The sequence below is a fragment of the Oreochromis niloticus genome, linkage group LG22, assembly GCF_001858045.2.
Source record: "Oreochromis niloticus isolate F11D_XX linkage group LG22, O_niloticus_UMD_NMBU, whole genome shotgun sequence".
Lineage (NCBI taxonomy): Eukaryota > Metazoa > Chordata > Actinopteri > Cichliformes > Cichlidae > Oreochromis > Oreochromis niloticus.
Genome location: NC_031985.2, coordinates 24,980,423 through 25,001,379, shown reverse-complemented (window position 1 = coordinate 25,001,379; position 20,957 = coordinate 24,980,423). Strand labels below are relative to the sequence as shown.

General features: G+C 41.0%; 2 protein-coding genes and 1 long non-coding RNA gene across 6 annotated transcripts in view; 1 reads left to right on the top strand and 2 right to left on the bottom strand.

The window, feature by feature from the left end:
* tbc1d5 (TBC1 domain family, member 5) overlaps positions 1–769 on the bottom strand; it is a 20,340-nt gene extending 19,571 nt beyond the window's left edge. For 2 of the 3 annotated variants that reach the window (XM_005453807.4, XM_005453808.4), the window contains exon 1: positions 638–769. The gene's annotated coding sequence lies outside the window, so the exon portion shown is untranslated. Of the gene's footprint in view, positions 1–415; positions 529–637 lie in introns of those variants that run through there. The other variant, XM_025902155.1, reaches the window with a different exon arrangement.
* On the top strand, positions 766–9,694 carry LOC109196577 (uncharacterized). The gene is made up of 3 exons (XR_002058015.2): positions 766–837; positions 976–1,056; positions 9,558–9,694. It is a non-coding gene; the product is annotated as an uncharacterized LOC109196577 (long non-coding RNA).
* On the bottom strand, positions 5,153–20,957 carry satb1a (SATB homeobox 1a). Of its 2 annotated transcripts, none has more exons than XM_019350773.2 (11): positions 20,517–20,957; positions 19,774–20,003; positions 19,318–19,494; positions 19,108–19,234; positions 18,405–18,528; positions 17,276–17,387; positions 15,186–15,718; positions 12,249–12,446; positions 11,449–11,604; positions 9,476–9,679; positions 5,153–8,512 (listed from the first exon to the last, which is right to left on the bottom strand). In XM_019350773.2, exons 2-11 carry the CDS (start codon positions 19,988–19,990, stop codon positions 7,631–7,633), a joined length of 2,730 nt encoding a protein of 909 aa, XP_019206318.1. In that variant the 5' UTR covers positions 19,991–20,003; positions 20,517–20,957; the 3' UTR covers positions 5,153–7,630. The 2 variants fall into 2 exon arrangements, with proteins under 2 accessions (XP_019206318.1, XP_025757939.1); XM_025902154.1 differs by having other exon boundaries at positions 19,774–19,935.

The following is a 20,957-nucleotide window of genomic DNA, read 5'->3' as shown; positions in this document are numbered from 1 at the left end:
GCAGAAACACTCCCACACGGACATTTGTACTGAACTTCATCTTGGCAGTTTGGAGAAGTATGTGTGAAATCACACGAAACTGCACAGGCAGGTGGTGTTAGCTGTTACCAAACCTCTGCACTGCCCTGAACTCGTCACTGAATCTTTCACGCATAGTTACTCCTCCACTTAGCAAACCCACGATTAGCTATTTTTTCCCCCACATTTTTTGACATTGTAACTTACATCAATGACAAGGTATGTTCAAATTAAAGTAAAACGTACACAGGGTCCGTCTGGGATGCAGCACGGATGGAGGCTGCCAGGGAGATTATCGAAGCAGAGGGGGCTAAAAAACAAAATACAACGCCAAAGAGCAGATAAGCTAGCTTGTATCCCACGTCGGCTAACAAAGCTAAATATGAACTAAACTTACTCTGGCAGCTGAAGCTCTTCATGTTGACTGAATAAGAGTTGAAACGACAGGAAGCAGGAAGGCTAATATGACATTAGCCTAGCGAGCCAACTCGGGGCCCTGTTATTACTTCCGACACACACACACACACACACAGCTTCTGCTTTAAACGAGACAAAGTTGCGTCGCACGCTCGGGAACTAGCACCAAAAAGCAATACGTTAACAGTTTTTGTTCACGTACCTGTTCGGATCACGCAGGAAGCCTCATTCTGCTCACTCGGGCTCCGCTGATTTGTAAACAGTAGCGTGTCAGGCGGACTGGCTGAAGACCAGCTGACTGGTCACGTGACCCCCGGCCTGTGACGTTACTGACTGCCTGCAGGTAGCTGATTGTTCTAGAGTTGTCCAAAAGCTAAGCCTTACTTGCTTGTTAAATGCAAAGTAAGGGGGTCAATATATTTCAGCAAAATTGTGCAATAATGTTTAATCATTGTTTATTAATAACAAGGCTTTATGGCATTACTTGTATAAGTTCTTTGTAATATATAGTGAAGTTTTGCGTTCATTTCATTTGTGAAGATCTCTAGAAGATAGCAGACAGCAAGCTGCAAAGACAAGGACCCAAACAATGGGCTGCTGGAAGAGGATAAGCAACAACCAGTAAGTTTTAAAAAAACAAACAAACAAACAAAAAACAATCTGACTAAACAAAGGTTGAACTTTTTATTACTATAACCAGTCAATGAAGAATAAATGCCCAGTAAATGACACCTCTTAGAATGTGATAAGGCTTTAACAACTTCTGATTGAGTTCCAGTAATCTTCATAGTTCTGACTGAAACATGCAAGATATGAAGTTATTCATATTTCCACTAATAGGATTATCCATAGATGAGTTATGAGAGAGGACTGAGTCTCACAGATTGCACACTTACATGTCACAGATTGCACTTCTTCCCACAGTTCTGCACAGTCTTCCCACAAGGCAGGATTGCAAAAACAACAACAACAACAACAACAAAAAACTGAGACTACTCCAGCTACTTTAGATTGCAAAGATAAATAGACAGAGGAGATTGCAAATTCAGTTACCGATTTATCAGCACAAAGATTGTGCCTTTCAGTTCACTTATCTGCATCAGCTAAAGCATACTGCTTTGTAAAAGAAAAATATGGGTGGTAAGGCTGTAAAAAAAAAAAGAATAATGATCTTAATCTGTAATGGCAACACAGAATGTCGAGGTGGATCACACCACCAAGGAGAAATAAAAAACATCATTGAATGAGGAAGAACACCGAAGGGGCTGCACAACGTGATGGTTAATTAAAACAGTTTTATGTAGACTTAATTACAGCAATTTCTGAGGTCAAACAAGTCAAGTTTATCCATGGAGTGCTTTTAACAAACCGCTTTATCACAAAATGCTTCCAACATACAAAACACAAGATGCACAAAAATATAATTAAATGAAAGCAGCGAGATGGTCACAATGGGGAAAAGCGTAAATCCACGTGGTATGTACAGGTGGAGCCGTTAAGTAACATTGCTGATTCAAATGTGTGCACTGGTGGTGGTGCTGTGTTTGTGCATTGATGGGGGGTTAACACAAAGCAGGAATAATGACCATTATCGCTATTACCATCATCATCACAGGCATGGCATTTCAAGAGCACCATTATCATCATTATTATAGCTAATATTACTGATGATGAGGCTTTCATGGCCTCTTTGTTGGCCCTGACTAAGGTATTGTCATGGAAACAGATGACAGAAAAGAGCATAGCTTTATTGAATTACACTATGAAGCTATTCTGACCAAATGGGGCTTGAATGTTGCACTGTCTGAGTGGGGTATAGGAGCCTCAATGTGAGAAGTCCTGAGGAGCGACAGATGAGAGTCAGGGGCAGAGAGCGGGAGACAGAAACACAGATGAAAATAGCTCTTCGCGCAGATCAAATAAAAGAGAAGCAAAAAGAGACAGAAAACTCCAGGAGTACTGAGGGTCATGTGATTGCAGGGAGTCACAGATCCACTGGTACAGAGTGAACTGGTGATCAGCACAGAGGAATATTGTCTGATGGCTGGAAACAATGACACCGATTCACCAACATAGTGACAGTTATACATGAGAAAATCATTAGTACTAATAACAATAATAAAGACAGTGGGCATAACAAGGGCTGATTGATTCAGTCTTTAACAGATCTGTTACAACAGGCTTAACATGGTCACCTGATGAATGAGCTTAATCTTTTTATGTATTTATTTTTGCTTCTCTTACTTGATTCGTAGTGTCTTTTAAAGTATTTCATCCTTTCTTCATATCCAGCTCTTCACATTGCTAACATCCCAATGCGGTATTTTAGTAAGTGCAAATGTAATCTAGAGGCAATATGCTACTTAAGATGAATGCAACCCTCTTTTTATTTGTCAGAAAGCAGTAATAGCACAGTGGCCTTCCAGCTATCTTAGCCTCTGCAGATTTTATCACATGGGGGCCATAAACCTGGGAAATATGATGTGCCACTTTCTGTTTTACTTTTAATATATCTGATGAAAAGAGCTTGCCAGAGATGATTCTAGATTAACTATTTCCTGCCATTATCAAAAGATGAATCTTGCCTAAATCTTTATTATTGTCACTTAAATTTTGTGAAAATGGTGTTCTACTGAAAGATGACAAGGCAGAAACAAAAAATATACTTGTGAAATATGGAGCGCCAGGAGTGACAAAATGAATTAATTAAATACACCATTAAATTATTAATTAAATGTGTCAATAATTAATTAAAATTGGAATTAATGAATTAAATAAATATTTATGACACATTTAGTTAATCATTTATTGATGTATTTATTTAATTCATCTGGCAGTCCTGACCCCTGGGTGTTTTTATGAATATCGGTCAGCCTCACCCATCAAACTCAGGGGGCGGGGTTAACTCTGATTGACTCAAAATCATTGCTTTGGCCTGGTGGCCATTCTTTTTGGTGGGCGTTTCTCCACACCAGCAACCGGGATGTGGAAACTAACTGAACTGTACTTTGAAAACCCCTGTTTGTGTGTCACCAAATACACTTTTAATATTTTTTTAGCTGAGAATGTAGTGGTTTAATCTTCAGATATCTGGTCGGTTTGTCAAAGAGCCTCTTTGCAAAAGTGCTTCGACGATTTCGGAGATGTCTGTGCAGCCCAGTCTCACGGCAAAGTGTGTGATAGACCTGCTCGCCTCGCAAACGCTCAAGCTGTTATACAGCCGACAAAGCTCAGGTCCCGGTACAGAAATGTCATAACCCCCACTGACTGTGCACCAACTTTATTTACTGAGGTTATATCTATCGGGTCTTTATTTCCTGATGTTCGTATGTGTCATACTTGTTTCAGTCGCCAATTCTGAATTATAACTAACATTAAATTATCTTTAAGGAGAGAGCAAATAAATCTGATTAACATCTGATCTTTGTGTTTTTTGTTCAATAATAAGCGTGACCTGTGTGTACACGCATAAACTTTATTAAAAGAGATAATGTTGGTGTTTCCATCATGTAGTAACTGCTAGGTTTAACTGTACAAAGCTTGTTAGACACTGTGAAACACATACAGACTTCACAATGTTCGACTAATATTTTTGTTGTGAATATTAATCATGAGGGTAAACGGGCAGTCCAGGTGCTGCCTCAGAGCCCTGTACACCACGAAGCGAGGTCAGCATATCCACGATATCTTCAGCTTTCTAAGTTAACCCAGAGTTTCCCAGTGTCAGCAGCATCAAACTAATCTAACGGTCATCTATGAATTTAATTCACGGGTCATATCGATATTCTTCTACAGAAAATCATCCTTATTACTGCCAACTATTCCAGAGACATGAACTCTATAGTATAAAGAACACAAAAATATAGCAGTACAACACAACACTGTTGTAAAAGAGATCAACGCTTTAGTTTGTCGCAGATCAAAGTGGAAAGAATGTGATTGGCTGACCAGGTGTTCTTGCATGTTCTATGTTATCCATCAGCATTTCCATCAGTGTAAGAGACTCAGCAGCAGATTAGAATCAAGTATAATAACATTTATACATTTAATAAATGTATTAATACACGCATGTTCCCGTGACAATGACAGGCACTGTTTGCACAGAGATTTTAGTACAGCACGATGCTCATTTAAAACGCATTCCTGAGTCTACGTACAGATTTGATATGAGGTCAGCAATTACAGTGTCTGTGTCCTGTGAGAAGATGACCAGACGTGAAGATTACACCACTGCATTCACAGCTAAACATTATTAAAAGTGTAGATGGTAACAGAAAAACGGGGTATTTTAAAACTTTACTTACAGTTTAGAGCACCGGCACCATTGCTGCTTGGGATTTGAAATGTATTCTGGGATACCAAGCTGCCCCAAGTCCACACTACCACCAGCTCATAGCAATCGATTATCTAGGATCAACCTTACTTTGCACTGTAACCAATCAGATGTTAGACAAGCTGCAGTGGCAGCGTTAACACCGTCCCCTGAGTTTGATGGGTGAGACTGACAGATAAAATTAAGCCAGAGGTCAGGACTGAATTAAATAACTACATCAATAATTAATTAATTAAATGTGTCAATAATTAATTAAAATGCGGTGAACAAATAAATAATTAATTAAATATGTCAATAATTAATTAAATGTGTCATAAATATTTATTTAATTAATTATTCCAATTTTAATTAATTATTGACACATTTAATTAATTATTTAATGGTGTTTTTAATTAATTCATTTTGTCACTCCTGGCGCTCCGTAATGAAACAGTTAAAGTTAAACATTTTCCAAATGTCTTTTTAAAAATATACACTCTGTTCACAGTCTTTCTTTCAGAGCTAAACTTTAAACACTGCGCACACTTGCAGTCCACTCTATGGGAAGAATAAAATGAGAACTAAACTTTAAAAGAGTTTTAAAATATTGACTGTATATTTTGAGAGATTTACAGATTCAAACATGAATAGAAATTCTATGTGTACACTGTTTCAGAAACAAACTTGTTCATTCGTTAACATATAATGATAAGCCTGATACTAGACAATCTTGAGATATAGGAATAAACATTGCACCATTTCAAGTACAGACATTTTAGATACCATTCTGATTGGTTATTCGTCCTTTATTTTATTTAGTGGCTCAATAGGTTCTGCAGTTAAACCTGTATTATTCTTTGTAAATTCAAAAGTCACTGTTTATGGAGCTTGTCCATCTTTTGGCTGATGTTATTGGCCAGTGTCGGCCTATCAGAGATATATCAGCATTATCATGTAAATTTAGTGATGTGTGACAACACAATATCTTTTTTTTTTTCTTGCAGAACATAATGAAGAAAATTATGCATATGGCAACTTAGAGGTGGTGTCACTACACCTTACAGTAGTCTCAACTCTGTTTGGAGCGGAGTGTGTCTCTGTGTTAGACTGCTAAGTAAAATGCAATGCTGGATAGTTAGTAAACAAAGACCCCACTGACAATCAAATGCACTTGATTAACTGATCATCAGCAAATGTGAGCAGCTCTATAAAAGCAGAATTTTTTAGCAGTTTGCCAGTCTGGAGCATTTGTGTGTGTGAGTTAACATAATGACACATTGTTCCCAGCAAATTTACCCCAAGGTCAGACTGTGCAACGTTCAGAGAAACTGCAGAAAACCCAAGAGCTACATCTCAGACTCTACAGGCCTCTGTTAGCATGTTAAATGTTAAAGTTCATGCAGTACAATTGGAAAAAAAGACTGAACAAGTATGTCTTGTTTGGAAGGGTTGCCAAGAGAAAGACTCTTCTCTCTAAAAAGCACAGCTTAGCTTTGCAAAGAACAAACCACAAGACTTCTTCGGACAGATGAGACCAAAGTAGAGATGTTTGGCCATAATGCACAGTGCAACGCTTGGTGAAAACCAAACTCAGCATATCAGTACAAACAACTTGTACCAACTGTCAAGCACGGTGGTGGAGGGGTGATGATTTGGGCTTATTTTGTAGCCACAAGACCTGGACACCTTGTAGCCACTGAGTTGACCATGAACTCCTCTGTATGTCAAAGTATTATAGAGTCGAATGTGAGGCCATCTTTCCTGCCACTTAAACTTGGCAAAAATTGCATCTTGTGACAGGACAATGATCCCACAACTGCAACAGAATAGCTGAAAAAGGAAAGGTGTCGCAATAACCCAGTTAAGGTCCAGACCTCAACTTGATTAAAATGATGAGGTAGGACCTTAGGAGAGTTGTGCAAAAGTGCAAACCTCAATAAACTCAATCAACATTGTAAGCAAGAGTGGGCCAGTACACAGACTTTCTTTGTCACATGTCTGTATATACAGTTTATATATAAAGAACATTGACACTGGCTTTTTTTTTTTTTTTTTTTACCAATTTAATGTCAACATCAGCATCTGTCCCTAGAAAATAACTGCTTCCAAATGATTATACTTGAAGTTTATAAGATGACATATCGTTTAATGTCATCATGTGGCTAGTAACATACTATGGGTGTTACATGAATCCAGTCCTTTCCCAATAAGCATTTAATTTAAAACGACAACAGGTAACTTGTTATTTAATAAGAGCGAAACATGAACAGTGAAATTCATGAGGTAAAGAGTAAACGACTCAGACAAAAGCCAAACCACAAAGCACTGTTGAGCACAGTTAAAACAAAAATGGTGAAGATACACCTAAAAAAACCAAAGAACAACATGATTGGCAGTGCCACTCTCTTCAAGGCATTTCTGGTATGGCCGTTTTTCAAAAATGTCAGTCAACCAACTACACTTACTCTTTTTAAATAGAGATATGTAATCTGAGGCTCATTGTATTGGTTCCCAGCACTCCACCCAGAAATATAACTATACATGGAAACTATGTACTAAAGTTCAGTCACAGTAAACTGTCTCAAGTGCATCAAGAATCCTCAAATCACAGTACAGCTTTCTATGTAATTACATAACTTAAGTCTCTGGTTATGAAAGCTGTGGTATACACAGTATTTTATTAGTCTTTCCACAGTGTGTAACAATGCAAGCCTATAAACACGTAAATACCAACACACTGTGGCTCTGGGCTGGAGCAATACTTTAAGTGAGAAGCATTTGCACCAAAGTTGCTATGTTTCAGAGAGGAGGAGCACCGGGTCCTGGGTCTAAATGGTAAGTATGGCTTGTCCGAGCTGCTGTATGTTACTGGATGTATGTGGGTTAAATGTAGCTCTCCTGCTCTTCCTTCATAGGGGGAATAGTTTGAGTGCCAACATCTGATTCTTTTAATACAGTTATCTCACTTGTTTCATTTCTTCCTGTTAGGTTCTCCTCCTTTTGTTCTGTTTCAGTTTTTCCACCTTCTTCCAGTTCCTGTGCAGTCACATTCGCCTGCAAGATGTTTGGGTCTGTGCAGCAATGCTTGTGGTCTGAACTGTGTTTTGGGCTGTAGTCTTGACTTTGTCCTTGGTCCTGGCTATTGAAGAAGTTGCGAATTGTATGTTTAGGTAAGCCCAGCTGGGCAGACAAGGTGTGGACCGCTTCCTCGTCTGGGTTGAGGCCCACATCCTTGATGAAACTTTGCAGGATACCGAGGGCATCTCTGGACACATTTAACCCCTGACATTGGACCTCCTTGTAACTTTCTACCTCATTATCTGTCTCTGAACAAACCCCAGCCCTACACTGTTCCTCATTCTTCATGTTGGGCCACTTCACAGACAGCTTCTCCTTAACTTTTCCTTTTTTGCCATCTCCTGTGATGTCATCTATGCCTTCCTTCCCTATATTTCCATCCCATACCTGTTCGCTGTTTTCTGCACCTCTTTCCCTCATGGTTCCAGCACAACCCCAGTCCCCACCCAGACTGTCCCTGTTTTCTCTTCCACCCTCAACCCATTCTTTACTGTCCCCTCTCTCACCATTGCTGCTGCCTCTGCCTTGCAAACGTACTCTCAAGTGCTGCCAGGCACCGCCAGCATCAGACTCGGCTGGCGATGCAGCGCAGGGTTGTGTCGGGGAAAGGTGAGGTCCTGCCTCGGGCTGAAGGGGTTGATGGGGTTGTAGATGGTGTTGCTGTGGCATCAAAGAGCTGCGTTGGTACTGATGAGAGAAATTAGAAGTGATTAGAGCAAAAAGGTTGGTATTTTAATTTTGTCAGCAGAAGCTCATTTCTAGTTTTGAGTGTGAGCAGTACTATGTTTGACTTTAAATAGTTGTGAATGAAATAAAGTGAAGTCAACAGAGACTGTTTCACTCAAGAAATGTCACCTTTTATGTTAAAATGAAACTACTACTTAACATGCAAACTCATCCATTGTGTTTTGTTTTTCTGTTTTTTTACCATATCTAATTGAATCTGCAGAGTTTAGACACCGATTTGCTGCTATATGAGCAAAGGCACAGGACACGATGATCTGGGCTGGTGTGAAATCAAGAGTAGTGAAGATCGTTTGATCTTAATCTCCTTAGTGTTCACATGTGAGGTGATCTGCAGTGCAGCCACCCAGAACTGATGTCTGCAAACGCACATCAGGATCTGAATTTGCCCATGTGGTGTTGACTTTTCTTGTCAACACTACATGGGCAACAATGCAATGATATGCTAGGCAGTGGGCTGTATGTTCACAAACAGAAGGGTATGCAACCATTTTTTTACACGTTATCTTTGAGTTTGTGCTATAATCAAGCCATCAATCCATGCACAAGCAATGGAAGGGAAAGAAAAATAACTAATCAGCCTCACGGATCATTGCTTAATGTGGTAATCATCTTTTTTTTCTGACATCTCTGGCATTTAGCTGTCATTACTCTGCTGCTTTTCCATTGCACGCCCTAGAGATCTATTGGCATTCAATGTGATGTGACTTTCAGATTTCTGATAACTTTTTATCCATAACTTTTTTAAATTACAAAATTAAAGTCAGTACACCTTAGCCTCAAGTGTTTTCTGCCATGTATATAGGTGTTTAAAACTCTAATACATAATAGTTTTCTTCTCAAGCAAGATCTACTGAAGTCAGAGTGTCTGTTGATAATAATGTTTGTCACTTTTGGAAGTCTTACCAATGTATTGTCATTGCTGAGCAGGGTGAACCTGTCAATGCAGTGCTGCTGTGCAGTCATGTTGCTGCTCTCCTGTTCATAGATGGCATCTCGTTCATTCTGGGACAGGCTGAGGAACCGGCGGATCATGCACAGATTCTCCCACAGCGTCCGGTTCTCTGGACTGGGTTCCTCCTTCCAACGCAGCAGCTCGCACAACCATCCCTACAGGAAATACGTGCATATGCACAAGGTGGCTACAGTTGCTTAACAACTCTTAAAATATCTTAAAAGCACATTTACTAATAAAGGGCGAGGGAATAAACAGCCTTAAATTCAGTTAGGATTGGTTTAAATGTGTTTAGTCATGTCACTGGAAAAATTTTCAGCACACAGTGCTGCTGTTTTCTCCCCAACGACACATTTAGATCACACAACGTGACCATATCAATATGACAACGCTGTCTTGTTTGACAAACCCTTTCAGGCTGTTTATGTCTATTTTAAAATGCTTACGGTACAGTAACAGCAGACTGATGAGATAAAAAAGGTAATTTAAAGTTTGCAGCACATGACTAAACTGACATATTAAAAAAGAGGCTAAGCTGGGGTTCAGTTTAAGCCTTGTAGACTGCCTGGCTTGCCAATGGAGGAAATGCTGAAGATGATGGTGATGAAGGACTTGTTAGCTAGCTAGCAGAAATTTGAAGATGCATGTTTAGCGATAGCATTTACAGCCTTACATTTAATTTGCTTATGTATGTTGGCACCCTACATACAGTGAAAGGGATTGACCAAAGGAAAAAAATGAATTCACAATAACTTTCTCTGTACATTGACTCCAAACTGGTTCAGTGTGCTCTCAATATACATACAAAATCAAAAAAAAATTAGGATCTCCCAGATAATCTGAAGATTATAGCAAGATTTTCTTATCAGCATGAATTGTTTGTGCATCACGAAGGAAGAAACTTGTGAGTGACAGATTGAGGAACGTAAAGCCAAGCTAGTTTCAGATTCATGAACTGAGGATGATTATGTTTGCAAGCAAGCTGATATGCTCACACGCGTGCGCGCGCACACACACACACACACACACACACACACACACACACCTGGCTGTAGCCCAACTCTAGCACACAATGCCATCCAGATGCACAGTGCAGATAGAACAGGGAGATGCTGCATGGCTCTGCCTGCCAAACAACCGGGTAATACGGGGGTGGGGTGGGGGATAAAAGATAGAGAGAGTGTGAGAGAATAAAGGGAAAAAGGGGTGGGGGTTAAAAGAAAGTAAGGTAAAAAAAAAAATGGAGGCCAGTGAAGAGACTGAAAAAGAACCTCAGGGGTTTTGGACCACCTGGCTGTACTGGCATGACCGCTGAATGACCTCCAAACATCTTGATGATGAGTAGAAAGAAGAGGGAGTTATACGGGAGAAGAAAGAAAGAAAGAAAGAAAAGAAAAAAGAAAGAAAGCAAGAAAGAAGCTAAAAATTGGAGATGTGCTCGAGAGGAAGAGAAAATGAGACAGCTAAAATCCCCCCATTCCATGAAGGGAAATTATCCTCAAAACAAAAGGCAATAACAAGCTTATGGGGCCGCCATAAAAATGAGAACAATAAACACTCAAATCGTGCTTGTGTGTGTGTATTTGTATTAGTGCTGCTGTGTCCCTGTGCGCGCGATCACGTTTTACTTGCATGTGCTCTTACTGTATGTTTGTGTGCACAAGTGAGTGGTGTGTATGTGTGTATGGTGACTATTAAAGCGATAATTTAGGACACAATAGCAGTCTGATGCACTGATGATAGTCCTCTGCAGAGTACAGCTGCTGGTTGATTATCTGGGCTTTCCTCCACACACGGTATCCATCGCTGCTTTAACTGAGGCGATGGAGTCATAAATGAATGCTAAAATTGAGCATTTCATCAAGCGATAGAAACGATTGGGTGGTTTGTATGCTCAGATTTAAACTAACAAGAAGCAAAGTACCTGGCTCTTGGAGGCGGCAACCTTTGCAAACAGCGCCTGAGACACTTTGGCTCTCTTCATCTCATGCTGGATCTCCTCATAGATAGAGGTGCTGACATTGAGAACGCAGCTGTCTGTCCGCAGTCCTCTGTCTGCTGTAACTGGGGACAGTCTTGACTAAAAAGAGGCAAACACGAAGGGAAAACTGGGTTTAAATACAGGCTATGCAAAGTAATGGGCAATAGGAGGACTCTGAAACAGATAACAGGCAAAGGCTTTTATAGTTTTTTTGTAAAAGTAATGCCAATGATGGATCATGTCCTTTATGTATCCTTAGGGATGCCTATATTAAAATCAACAGAACAATGTAAAAGATCTTGCAAAGAAGGAGTCAACACAGAGGTTACACAACATTACAACTTAATTAACAGCTCAGTCTAGAGTGCTGATACAATAATACTATATGGTTATGTCTGCAACCAAGCTGTCTTGATCCTGTGCACATATTCACACACTACTGGTTCACATGTTTACTTGTTCAGCTGCTGATTGGCTATTTGGGGCAAAGGTTATGGGTCACCTGCTATAGTTTCCATTACAGAATTCTCTTATAGATTTATATTCATGATTCTCTTGTAATGCTATGTGTGTCAGTATATCAAGACTTTTTATTTGAAAATGCTCCACTTTGAGAGCTAACACAAGCATAGTTCAGCCAAGTGACAGAACTCACACTTGAATATTTCAGTGCTGTTTTATGAACAACTTTAACCTTTCACAGCTGGTTTACAAGACTTTTGTTTTGTTTTCTGCTGGCTGACCTGTGAGGACCTCGGTGGCGTGTTGTTGCAGCTGGGTGTGAATCCAGTCAGACTTCTCTCCTTTTCCTCTTGGTATATGCGCTCCCTCTCAGCCTCTGGGAGCTGCAGGAAGCTGTGCATTGCCCGCAGGTTGACCAGCAGAGACTGGGAGGCATGTTTCGGGTCCTCCTCCTTTCGCAGGATCTCAGAAAGTAGGCCCTGATGAACACACAGAAAAATCCGCATAAGTTGATACTTACGATGTACTTTTTTCCTTCTTCTATAAGCTGCTCCCTTTAGGGGTCACCACAGCAGACCATCTTCATCTCACCCTATCCTTAGCATCCTCTTCTGTCACACCAATCTTGTGAATGTCCTCTCCTCAGAGGACTTCTTCTTTTCCTCCTGCCTGGAAGTTCAGTATTCAACATCCTTTGTCTGTTATATCCTCTATCCCATCTCTGCACATGTCCAAACCATCTCAGCCTTTCCTCTCTAACTTTGTCTTCAAACTGCTCAACCAGAGCTGTCCCTGTGATGTACTAATTTCTAACCCTATCCAGTCTGGTCACTCCCAATGGAAATCTTAACATCTTCATCATCTTCTGCCACCTCCAGCTCAGCCTCCTGTCTTTTTGCTAGTCTCCAAACCATACATCACAGCAGGTCTCATGACTATCTAGTAAACCTTCCTTTTCACTCTTGCTGCTATCCTTCTGTCACAACCCTGACACTCGTCTCCACCAGAGCCACCCTGCCTACACTTCTTCTCACTTTTTTTTTTTGCGCTGTCCGTTGCTTTGGATTGTTGACCCCAAGTATTTAAACTCATCTACCTCTAAGTCTGCTCCTTGCATGTTCACCTTTCCACCTTTCTCCCTGTCATTCACTCACATACTCTCTCTTCCTTGAAAACTGGTCCCAGCACACTTCTTCTCCATTCTTGAGGCATCCTCTCATCCAAGATTATGTTAAACAATCTGGTCAAAAAGTCCACTGCCCTCTCTACCGCACAGGATTGCCATCTGGAGCATCCTTTCCCCTTTCTCTTCATAGCTGTCCTTACTTCCTTCGCTTTCTTCACTCCATCCATCCTTATTTCTCTCTTGTTTCCTTCCTTCACCACCTCCTCAAAATACAGCTTCTGGCTTCTCAACACACTCTCTTCACTTGTTAGTACATGTCCTAGCAGCATATCCTTTCCAGGTCGATCTCTATATAGAGTAATATATAACATACATGATGTTAGTGGTATAAAAATGGTTTAAGGGACACCAACTAACATTCAAAACTCACATAATTTAAAACAAGCAGCAACTTAAGATAATATCTCAACCTTCAAGTGAGAAATGGTCAGCGATGATCACCATATATGATAGAAAAAAAGAAACAAGTCTTCACCAGTGCTGTGATGCTGACCTTTATTCTTCTGGAATTACTCCTGGATCATTTCTCATTCTTAACGGTAGATAGACATTTTCTGAAGAGGTTTATGTCAGAAGAACTACTGAGTTAAGATAACAATTCCTATTTAGCCATCAAATATGAGAGCAATACTGATAATCTCATCTAACTCCAAACTGCAACATTTCTTTGAAGCAGAGGAAAAGAAAGCATTCAGTTGTACAGAAGGATGACAGATATTGTAATTCTGCTTTAAAGCTATATGAACTCATAAACCTGAATTCTTTTCCTTCATGTTGAATGTTCAGCTTTCACAAACAAAATGATTCAGGTCAGGTATTAAAAGCTCCAGTCTCTCAGAAACCACAAATGGAAAAGGTCTCATGAAATATTATGTATTCTTTCACTGTCTTTATTTAAAAGATTTAAAGATGATAAATATAAAGTTTCTTGTGAAACTAAAGGAATTTAGCAATAGCCTCATATCCAACTCTGAATCCTATTCAGTGGCATCTTGACAAAACCTTGCAGTTTAGGGTTTCACAGTCAGCTTCTAGTCAGTGCTTAGCATACTGCTCGCCTGTACATCTAGCATTATTCTGTCTGTATCTGTCTATACAGGGAAGCATTCAAACACCACATGCAAATTTTAGGGCTTCCTTCCCTGAAAGGAAATCAGATTTCACACTGGCAGAGAAATGGCTTTAGAGGAAACAGCCTTCTTATTCAAATAATAGATCGTGGTTGGAGCTGCCCAGCAAACCCTGCCTTCTGAAGAGATGGAGGCTTGATGTGAGTCGTCAAATGACAAATGCTTCCCTCACTTTTAGATGACGTTTTGGCATCATGCCCAACTTGTATGGCTGGCACCAGAGCACCTTGGACTTGGCAACAGGGAAACATGGGGGTGGATAATAACTAACTCTGCTTATTGTGATGAAAATGATAATGAAGGTAATAATAATAATAACAACGGGCTTAGCCGGTCCTTTGAGCCCCATTTCTGTGGGCACACTAGTGAATATAAGATGATGGACACAGACAACAAAGCATTTTAGTGTTAGAGAGGAGGCGATAGTAGAGGGAGATATGGATACAAAACGAAGGAGACCAATGGACAAAGTAAGGGAGAGATTAAATATAGATGGATTGACCATGGGGGTTAGAGATTAAATGAATAGAAGGACTGCCAGAGTGAAAGGTGGTGAGATGGACAGCGAGATATAGAGGTAGAGAGGGAGGCAGCAGTTCTCTGAGGGGTTGTGATTAGTTGGCCCAGCTGCTGCTTCAGTGCTGGCACCGGCTTTGTGCCGCAGAGAGCTGGCACAAACACACACTCACACGCATACAAACACACATGCACAAGGGGGGAGGAGACACTACGGCAAAGGCCATGCCAGTGTGCCAACCATCTCACACTCACATATTCACAGAACACACTTAGCTATCACCGCAGCACCAGAGCACGAGCAACCTAATCACCACCAAAGAGTTGGAAACTGCCTTAAAATTCAATTTCAGCATCTTTTATTCTGCTCTCTCCTGCAACCATACCTGGGTCCTGTTAAATGCCACCCGGGCAAAGATGGCTTGGGAGATGCCTGCTCTCTTGAGCTCCTCCCTCACATTCTGGTAGATGTCTATCGGCACCTCTGATGGTCCGACAGAAGACGCAGCCGAGGTCTGGTTTTGCAGTCCGGCAGAAGAGCTTCCACCCGAGCCGCACTGCACTTGCTGCAGGGCTTGGGGATCAGGAGCTTTAGAGAAGACCTTGGCAGGAGCCCTCCCTACAGGGGGATGGTTCAGATACTGCTGTGGTGACGATGCCAAACCCTGGCCAGCTAGCATGCGACTAACAGCATACTGCTGGTTTAGAAACTGGGCCATCACCAGCTGCTGGTTGACCATTTGGGAGCTCAGAGGCTGGGTTACCAGCCCAGGAGGGCGCAGACCGAGGGGTGGGCGGTTGGATATGTTGGCAACTGCTCCACGAGGGAAAAGGAGAGTTGAGCTCTGCTCAGCTGGGGTACCAGTGGCTGGCTGGCTGAGGGTTATATGTGAGGACTGGTCAGAAAAGTTGTCAATCTCTGGTAAAGGACAAGGAAAGAAGAGACAGAACTATTTTTTACTCATTGTTCAAGTGGTAATACGTCTCCAAGTCACAGGATGATTTATATTGTGGCAGGAAAAAGTGGGTGAACCCAGGTTTTCTTCAATATTTGGTCACCAGGTCATATATGATCCCAAGTTTAAGTAAAGAAAAACACAATAAGCTTCTTCAGGTCATCAACCGGCATCTCTGTTAGGTTTAAGACTAAGTTTAGATAGGACCAGAAGATAGATTTTCTTTATTTGAAGCCATTTTGTAGCTAGTTAAGCATCTTGATGTATCATAATATTGCCTCCACTGTATTCCACCCATGGGATCATGGTTTCACTTTGGAATACAGTCCACTTTTATTGCCCTAAGTAATGGTTTGTGTTCTCCATAAACAATTCATTGATTAACTGTCTCTCTGGGCTCTGGTTCTTTTATTGTTGTGCAGTTTGTATTTTACTGTTTGTCATACTGGTAAAACCTCATCCTGAATAAAAAAGCCAGTTCTGGGAACTTTGGCAAGTTTGGCAGGTGCGTAAGCCTGTCCCTTTATGGTTACATCACAATCATGTACAATACAGTCATGAAACTTTGCAGCTGTGTAGCTGACACCAACATGCTGGCCCCAGATGGTAGATGGGTGTTGTCCGGGAACTGATATGATTCCTGTTCAAGATCATCTTTAATTTATAAGTTAAGTTGTTCTAAAACGTACTCCATTCATATTAGATTAGACTCCATGTTTACTGAGTCCTGGCTTTAAATAGCATTTGTGGTCATCAGCAAAGATATTCAGAGACTTTTTCTAATCTGTATTGTACATGTTTAGTAGTTGCGACAGGTGGTTTGTGCGGTTGGCACAAACTGGTCTTGGAGACACCTACAGTGGTGGGAAACTTCTACTTTATTAAGTACTAATCTAATAGCATGCAATTTCATACAACACATCTATCATAAAGTTTGCTTTTATGCAATATTTTCTGTTTTTGTTGACATCGTTGAACAGTTAATGATTCTTAAGCTAAGATAAGCTAAGATATGGTAATAATTCGGCTGTATGTGTAATATTGAGGTAATAGGTAATTGGCAGTGGTATACTGTGCTGAATTATAATTAAGGGGCACTTTTAAATTGCATGTTTTGATGGATGTCTGCGAACTTTTGTCACTACAGTAATGTCACAAATTGCAAAGTGCACCGAACTTTGTTTGTGTGTAACCAAGATCAAAGGTTTACTTTGAAGAATACAACTATTTTTGTATAAGTTGATAAAAATTGTATCTGTCCGTAGTTATAACTTACTCAAAGATTTGGCTATATCTAAAAACAAATTCATACGGCTTATTTTAAAGGGTTCAACAGCTTTTTCCTGCTACTGCACTGTAAAATTTCCCGATAAAATGAAAATGGTGAAGCGTTCATTTTTTTAATTCAAGCTGCTGAAAGCGTATGACACCTAGTTAGTAGGATAAAGGTCATATAATCAGTATCTAGAATGTATCAGACATGCTGTAAAACTTCACAGGTGTGTTTTGAGTTCTCTCACCCTTGAAGCATTTGGACTTCTTGAAGTGCTTGTACCATCGGCCAAACTCATGACACTTGGCAGCTGAGACATTTGCATAGTAAGTGCTATTTACAATAGACGATATCATACTCTGAAACAGAGGGGAAAAGACAATAGAAATTCATTACATTTTCTGAGCTCCTGCTATGGGCGGCTTGGGTGTCTCAGCTGTTCACACATCTGATATTAATGAACTCAGATCTGTGTTATTAAAAAGACCCCCAGGTAAATAGGATAATAAAGACAGATGAGAGTGTCAGTGTGTGAGCTGTGTGGGTATGCATGCATCCATGCATACATGCGTGTGTGAGTGTGCAGTTAAACAAAACACTACAGGTCATCAGAGACTATGCCTCTGTCTCTCATTCACTCACTCTTACACACACACACACGCGCGGTTTGTCCCTGAAGACTATCCTGTGCAATCTTTACATCTTATTACACCTTTCATCTTCTCATATTTATTTTAATCTGCTTCCCGCAAACAAGAGAGGGGGGTTAAGGTAGTGATAGGAGAGGAAGAGAGATGGGGGAGGAAGGATTTGCTTGTATCAGATTTTAACACGGCAGAGAAGAGAGGGATCTGAGGTAGAGAGAAAACGGTGAACAGTTATCCTCTATCAGACTGTAGATGTCCTACGCCTCGGGCAAAATAATAGATCGACCAGGTTGATAATTATGAATATTCATAAAAAGGCCTTCCCCAAACACTGTGTGATTAATGACAATTATTTCTGCAGTTGTGTCTGTATTTGCTTAATTAAACACACAAGAATTGAAGATATTACATTTAGATTATTGCTGAATCAGTCCAGAGTGCAGAAAAGGCTAAACAGCAAAGGACTGACAATCAACAGGATCAAGATAGGCAGCAAGCAGGCAGTATGGCTTTTAAGGAGATAACCATCTCTCGTTATCTGTTTCTCCCTCCTGTGCTCTGCCCCCACACCTTATCTATCTCTGCATCTGGACTTCCTGTCTAACTACTGGACCCTTTGCCTACTCTTTGCCACGTGTCAAAGAGGACACGGAAGATTAAATTGCATGCATGTTAAATGCTCATTTTGAATTTCAGTCCAGTTTAGATTATTATCTCTCGTTTGTATACCTGGGACAGTGGGCACTCCTTGGCCAGTGAGCTCTGGTTCATGTCCTTGAGGAGCTCTTTCAGGGCATTTCTCACCGTCGAGTGACTCCACTGCTCGGCTGGCAAGTCCTCCAATTTAGGACAGCTACACAAAGGTCAAAGAAAAAAATGAACTAGATGATTTTAGTATATTACAGTTTAAAGGAGTATTCAAGCTCAGTAGTGTTTCACTTTCACAAGTGATGTATGATGCATGATGTAACTTAATGGCATATTTCATTAGACTCTCTCAACATGGTTATTTACTGAAAAAGCTCCGGTCAGAGCCGGAGAAGCTCAGTAGTATCCCTTCAAGAAGACACCAACATGGATTGTTGTCTAAATGCTGAACCACATGTACTGTCTAATGCAATAAAGAAATCAAAAGCACACTTAAGATCAAGAAGCTTCAGATAACAATAATGATATCAGGTCCTTCTTTATTTGCAGTACACTGTTTTCATAGAAGATATTTTAAAAAAAAATAACAGTAGAAAAAGTACATTTGGTGTCAAAGTGCTGGTATTGCACATGCTGACTCAGTGTCATTACTAAAATCTGTGATTTAACCACTGTAAACTTCATCTGAATGTACATTTGTGCAGCAATGTATACCTCACACAAACAGGACAAAGATATGACCCTGAAGGCAAACATACTGATAGAAGTGCTGTCTGCTCTCTACCTGTGCAGCTGGATTTTAAGTGTGATGACGTGGTGAACATCCTGCAGCATGTCTGCCACTGTTGCATCTGGAGCGTCGGTTACGTAGGACAGAGGCACCGGGTTCCACCTACCCACCTGGATCAAACCTGAACACATGCACAGGTGAAAATAAGGAAGGTTTAGCGTTTAAGTGGCGCTTTCTTTGCACTGCAAGTGGGGTTTTTTTTACCTTTTGCCTGTGCTGCAGAGCTGTGTGAATATCCCAGTGTCAGCAGGGCCATCTCTATCAGCTGGTTAAACAGCAGATCTCTCTTAACCAACACAAACTCAGCATGCTCTTCTCTCCTCTCTCCTTCCAAAGGGCTTTCCGTGTGCTCCACCACACAGAACACCGGCAGCAGGCTCCCTGCGGTGACAGACACGCATGATGCCATACACCAAACCATTTGGGTAATTAGAAGTAATTCATGAACTTATACAAAGTAAGTTTTTTTAAACTGCTATATTTCTATACATGCATTTACATCAGAACTAGCAGAAATTAAAAAACACATTTATGGTTATGAGATAAGCTCAGTTAATTTGATAACACAGCTGAGCCATAATCTCAGAAGATCCGTGTAAAACTAAAAAAAAATACATATATGGGTTCAAACACTAGGTTTCATCTTTTCACCCCATGTACCTCTGCTGTGCCAGCTCTTTCCCTGTGACCTCGCTGTGGTGGGTTTCTGTGCCATGCAGGGGTTTTTGGCCACAGGACTACCCTGTCTGCTCCTCTCCTGGGTCGAGGGTCCCCCCTCATGTTGCTCCACTCGAGCCAGCTTAGCAGGAGGAGGGCGAGGGTCTACAGCAAGATCACAGCCCTCAGCTTTCTTGATTTCATTACACAAGGGATCCATCTGTGGTCTTACACTAATACAGAGATAAGGACGCTTAAACATCAAATACTACACAAGGTAAGCTAATAAAAGTCACTTATACCAGTTCTCCTTAAACTTTTATTGACAAACTTTTTTTTCTATATGTACTCATAGACACCAATTAAATAACTGCAAACTGCTCTAACATTCGCATACATAGTGAACGTCAAGAGAATGTGAGCTGGAAACTGCCACATAAAGTAGCCATAATAATATAGCCTATATTTAAAAAACACACACACACACACACACGTGCACGCAAGGGTTTAAATATCCGTCTCAGCATCGGGGATGACCTTCACCCAGATGCCTCTTTGAGTCTAACCACTGAAATCCCTTATAACAAAAAAGATGCAGTGAATGCTACAGCGCAGTTTCCCCACAATAAACTGCCGTCGCCTCCCGGTGCGCCGCTTGTAAGCGCTGCTGATTCGCTTCAATTTTAGCAGCTAAACAAACAGTCCGACGTCTGATTCTGCTGAAGTTTGACTGAGGCGAAACCAACCTGTTTCAGTCTGCACAACGTGCATGCCCGACCCGCTATCGTACATCAGCAGCCCATTCCCGCAGACGGCGTCTGTATCCATATGGTTCTCCCCTCTTCCATAGATCTCTAGTTGGAGAACAGATCCGCTTCTCCCGGCTGTATGTCCCGCGACACGCTCCTGTGCGTCCTATTACTCACAATAACCGTTTACCATCTGAATTGTCTCGTTTTCCCCCTTGAGTCAGTAGTAACTATCTCGATCGATCCTCCCTTGTTCCCCGACAGCGCTTTGCTTTCCGATTAAACTGGCCTCAGCAAGTTGTGAGCGACCTCCCAGCCAGAGCACCGGCGCACGCTGCTTCTGTGGATCAAGCTCCACAAAGAACAATGTACGGCGTGGAGCTCCTGGAGTATATTTCCTGTCATATATTAGACCACTGACTCCGGGAGAGCAGTTGT